Raw genomic sequence first — 5,005 nt, forward strand, 5'->3', positions numbered from 1 at the left:
CACAAAACCAGTCTTAAAGGAACACTCCACTTTTTTTGAAAATAGGCTCATTTTCCAACTCCCCTAGAGTTAAACAGTTGAGTTTTACCGTTTTCGAATCCATTCAGCCGATCTCCGGGTCTGGCGGTAGCACTTTTAGCTTAGCTTAGCATAGATCATTGAATCTGATTAGACTGTTAGCATCTCGCTCAAAAATGACCAAAGAGTTTCTATATTTTTCTTATTTAAAACTTGACTCTTCTGTAGTTACATTGTGTACTAAGACCGACGGAAAATGAAAAGTTGTGATTTTCTAGGCCGATATGGCTAGGAACTATACTCTCATTCCGGCGTAATAATCAAGGAACTTTGCTGCCGTACTATAGGTGCAGCAGGCACAATGATATTCAGTTGGCTTGTAAAATGTCATTATGACCTATGCACTTTGGAGAACTAAATTAATTGTGAGGAGTAAAAAATATAATTTTTTAGCCTGGGAAATGTAATCGAGTAAAAGTATGAGTACTCAAGAGTTTTGAACGTATTCAAGTGTTTTGAAATAGAAGAGAGTAGAACTCTATATATTGTGAAGTTTTATCTGTGAAGCTCATGTGTATTAGTATGAGAATAACTAGCTACTAGTTATTACACGGCTCTTTGGAATACACGATTGTGATTGGTCAATCCTCCCATTCAATAGAGTGATATTTCTGGTTATCCAGTCATCAGAAACCAGCCCTACTTTCATGTCTCTCTTATCACACCATAGACTCTTATGTTTTAAAGAAACATAACTCAACTGCCGCCATCTTGCGTATCAGGTACACAAGTAAACTGTAGTAAAAAAAAAACAGAGTACTTAAATATTAATATTACTGTAATATTTTTGCAGTTACTGTCTTGTTGCTAGGAGGACTGTTTCTGAGCGGAAGATTTAAGTGTATATTTTAAAGGCACTAATCATTATATTAACATACACTACTGTCCAAACTGTGAGTTTAATAAGATTATTTTAATGTTTTTGAAAGAAGTCTCTTCTGTTCACCAAGGCTGCATTTGTTTGATCAAAAATACAGTAATTATGAAACATTGTCACAATTTAAAATAACTTTTTTCCATGCGAGTATACTATAAAGTGTAATTTATTCCTGTGATGCAAAGCTGAATTTTCAGCAGCCATTACTCACATGGTCCTTCAGAAATAATGCTGATATGCTGATTTACTGCACAATAAACATTTCCTATAATTATCAATGTTGAAAACAGTGCTGCTTCATGTTTTTGTGGAAACTGTGATACTTTTTTCTGGATGAATAGAAAGTTCAATGAACAGCAATTATTCTAAATGTCTTTACTGTCACTTCTGATCAAATTAATGCACCCTTGCTGAATAAAAGAATTTATGTCCTTAAAGTACTTGTTAAAAAAGTCTTTCAGCAAATGGAATCACTTTCTAGGCGGACCCATTTGTTCATGACACTGCCTGACTGTACATTATCCCTCACTTAGCAAATCCGTCTTTCCTTCTCTTGTAGCTCTGATTGTCCACGAAGGTCCCTCCGTATTTCGCATCTTTAACCGCTGGCAGGCTGTTAATCAGCAGTGGAAAGTCTTAAACTACGACAAGGTGAAAGACAATGAGGAGCATCAGAAGACCGGTGCCACATTCCGGACCCTCACTCTGCCGCTGACGCACCGAATGGGGCTGACCGGCACGGAAGGTGAAGCCTCCACCTCCACGTCCTCCCTCATGGCTGCAGCTGCCACCGTAACCCCCACCACAAACTCCGTCCCGTTGGCAGCAGGTGCCACGACAGAGCCGCAGGACTCATCTGAGCCCAGCAATGGGCAGCCCTCGCTGCCAGACCACCACTGTGCTTACAACATCCTTCATCTCCTCAGCCATCACCTGAGGCCCCAGGAGCCGCGCGGACAGACCAGCAACAGCAACCGCGAACTGGTCATGAGAGTCACTACAGTGTGAGGCCTTCGATGAAGTCCAGTTTACGGTTGAATCTCTGCATGCGACGTATTTAAAAGAAAGGATTCACTGAGGAGAATTAAACAGTGTTAACCGACGACCCAGTGCAGTGCTGTCCGGGTTTAAGGCGTTTGTTTTTTCTGTTTTTTACAGTATTGAATAAAACAAGGAAGCAGTTTCTCTCACAGTGGCTACAGGAAATATTATGGCCATAAAGCTTCACATGTGAGCAACTGAGAAAGGTCAAAGGTCAGTGGGGTGGAGTCTCTGAGTGTGTGTGTGTATTGAGTTTTATTGTCAGCTCAAGGCCACAGTCAGAGCTGTGACCGTTCTGAAGCACAACCATAACAATGCAATCCAGTTTCTACACTGACAGCCGCTGCTGAACTAAAACAGCTCAGAGTGAAGAACAAACGTGTTTGTATGTAAAACACACATTACACTAATTTTACGATTACTACATGTTGTATTTTCAGATAAAATCCTATTATTAATGTCACTTGAGCAAGTCTAAATCCGTTTCCTAACCAACCAAATGGGGTATTGAAGGATCATACTGTTGTGTTTACACTCACAGGCAGTATGTTTTTTTAGCGAAATCAATCCTCTTTGTCTTCTCTCAGTCTTGAACATCAGTAACAGGAAACCACGTTACAGTGGAGACAACTTGCAGCAAACATTTTCGAAACTACAAAAAAGTGGCCCAATTTGAGGCAAATTCTTGGTCAACTGACTTATTTTGTTTACATTTGTTAAATTTGTGAGAGAAAAAAGGTTGCTACATTAAAAAAAAAAAAAAAAAAAATCAAACTGGTTTAACTGTTGTATGCGTCTGTTTCTCTTCTGGAAATAGCTGCTGCCACACAGCATTCAATCAAATCATTCATTTCAGTAATGCATTTAATGTGTTTCCTTTCCAAGCCTGAGGCTTCAAGCAGTCAAGAGCACTTGAAATGTTTACATTAATCCCATTTTTATTATAACAATTACATTTTTTTCTCAAAACAAATACAGACAGAAAGTGGATCTAAGTGGCTCAGTGCTAAAAAGCAGGAAACAGCACCAGTGCCTCCTCCAAGACTGACCACAGTCTGTTAGCCTGCGAGTAATCATATCTGCCTTCTCCTTCTGGTAATGCTCCGCTCCTCGGGATTTCTCAATTTTAGAAAGAGAGGAAAAGACTGAACAATTAAAGCCCAAGCAAATGAACTGTTTGAACAGTGCACCTCCAGATCTAAGAACAACTTGCACAGAAATAATCACAAATTGAGTTTAATGCATTTGATGACAGAAATGAGGTACAAGTTCTATGGAAACACTTAAATAAATCAGTGTGGGATTGGTGATTTGAAGATGAAGAGTGAATAGGCCTATATTATGTTTGAATAATCATGGAGCAGAAAAAGCATTGCATAATATAACCTAATAATTAAAAATGAGTTGCAGCAATGCAAAACATTCACAGCACTTCCTCTGAACAATGCTAAATGTACACAGAGAGTAGAGAGAGACAGTGAGGGAGTGTCAACAGCTTACATTGACTGCATTTAAAGATGCGTTCAAACTGCTGCTGATGTGTGGTTAATTCCATGTGAAACAATAAAACCAAGGCACAAGAGATCTAAGTGTTTTGACATTTCCTTCACTGGAATCCAGCTAAATTCCAGGCAGATGATACATTATAGTCATAATGAAAAAAAGGAGTAAAACCATGAGGGGAAAAAAAATAACAAATGGAGGAATGTTCCATCTACTCTACTAGGGTCTTTGTTTGCTCATCCACAGCGACTGATGATCTTCAGAACCTGCAGGTGATCTGCTACTCCAGTTCCACCAGTAGATCTCCCTCTCCGACTGTATCTCCAGCTTTACAGTGCACACTCTTCACCTGAACGATAACACACATTCTATTAGGAGAGTCCAACCATTCTGCATCTGAAAAAGCTATGTGTGTTGAAGTCAGTCAGAGATGTCAATCAAACACACTGGACACAGGAAGCTTCCCAGAGAAACGATGAAGAAAATGATTTAACAAGAAACTAATGCTTCCATATTAAGACAGACAGAAAACCCTGCTTAATTAAAATCCCACAAAGAAATATCTTTGCAACCACTTGACATTGTTTCTGTACAGATCTTCCTACACAAATGCATACAGATGATTCTTTAATTAGGGCAACACTTCAGGCCCCTAGAATAATTTTAAAGTAATTTCTTTTTTTTTCTATAAATTATAATTAGAATGTATTCATTTGAATATCTTTTGGATACAACTGATGTTAACGCTTCAGTGATTCTAAACTTTACTATGAACCTCGAGTATTTTAAGAAAAATACACACATGCTGCATGAAGCTGCATTATTTTAGTATCACTAAGATACTATTATAGTTTTCAGATTCATATTTTTAATTTGCTTTATTTCTATATTTTGCATTTTCATTTTAGTTTTAGTAATTGATGTCATTTCGTTTTATTTACATGGTGATATAGTTTTTTTAATTAATTTTTATTATGAGTTTCAGTCATTTTAGTACACCAAATACATCAATCAAACTAAGTCCAAATGAGAAATGTCTTGGCAACTAGCTGAAAAATATTATATGTAAAAATGTTTTACATAAAATGATTTTTATGGTTTTAGTTTTAGTTAAATATAACAACCCTGACATTAAAGGGATAGTTCACCCAAAAATGAAAATTCTGTCATTAATTACTCACCCTCATGTCGTTTCAAACCCGTAAGACCTTCGTTCATCTTCGGAACACAAATTAAGATATTTTTGATGGAATCTGAGAGCTGTCTGACCCTGCATAGACAGCAACGCAACTGACAAGTTCCCAAGTCCAGAAACGTAGCAAGGAGATCTGTAAAATAATCCATGTGACATCAGTGGTTCATCCGCAAGAAAAAAAATAAAAAAATAACGACTTTATTCAACAATTCGTCTCCTCCGTATCACCCTGTAGCGTCATTTTAGAGAGTATCCGCTGGACGTAAACACAATACAGGGTGATGCGGAGGAGACGAATTGTTGAATAAAGT

At 37.7% G+C, this 5,005-nt stretch overlaps 2 protein-coding genes across 2 annotated transcripts in view; one reads left to right on the top strand and one right to left on the bottom strand.

The window, feature by feature from the left end:
* marchf4a (membrane-associated ring finger (C3HC4) 4a) overlaps window positions 1–2,628 on the top strand; it is a 45,110-nt gene extending 42,482 nt beyond the window's left edge. The window contains exon 4 of the mRNA XM_016527218.1: window positions 1,515–2,628. Within this exon, the coding sequence (XP_016382704.1) occupies window positions 1,515–1,963 (449 nt within the window). The 3' untranslated portion in view covers window positions 1,964–2,628. The remainder of the gene's footprint in view (window positions 1–1,514) is intronic.
* Window positions 2,629–2,932: 304 nt separating this feature from the next.
* LOC107719738 (propionyl-CoA carboxylase alpha chain, mitochondrial-like) overlaps window positions 2,933–5,005 on the bottom strand; it is a 73,339-nt gene continuing 71,266 nt past the window's right edge. The window contains exon 24 of the mRNA XM_016527230.1: window positions 2,933–3,848. Coding sequence (XP_016382716.1) covers window positions 3,780–3,848 — 69 coding nt within the window. The 3' untranslated portion in view covers window positions 2,933–3,779. The remainder of the gene's footprint in view (window positions 3,849–5,005) is intronic.

Source organism: Sinocyclocheilus rhinocerous, unplaced genomic scaffold, assembly GCF_001515625.1.
Source record: "Sinocyclocheilus rhinocerous isolate Xijiao unplaced genomic scaffold, SAMN03320098_v1.1 scaffold721, whole genome shotgun sequence".
Lineage (NCBI taxonomy): Eukaryota > Metazoa > Chordata > Actinopteri > Cypriniformes > Cyprinidae > Sinocyclocheilus > Sinocyclocheilus rhinocerous.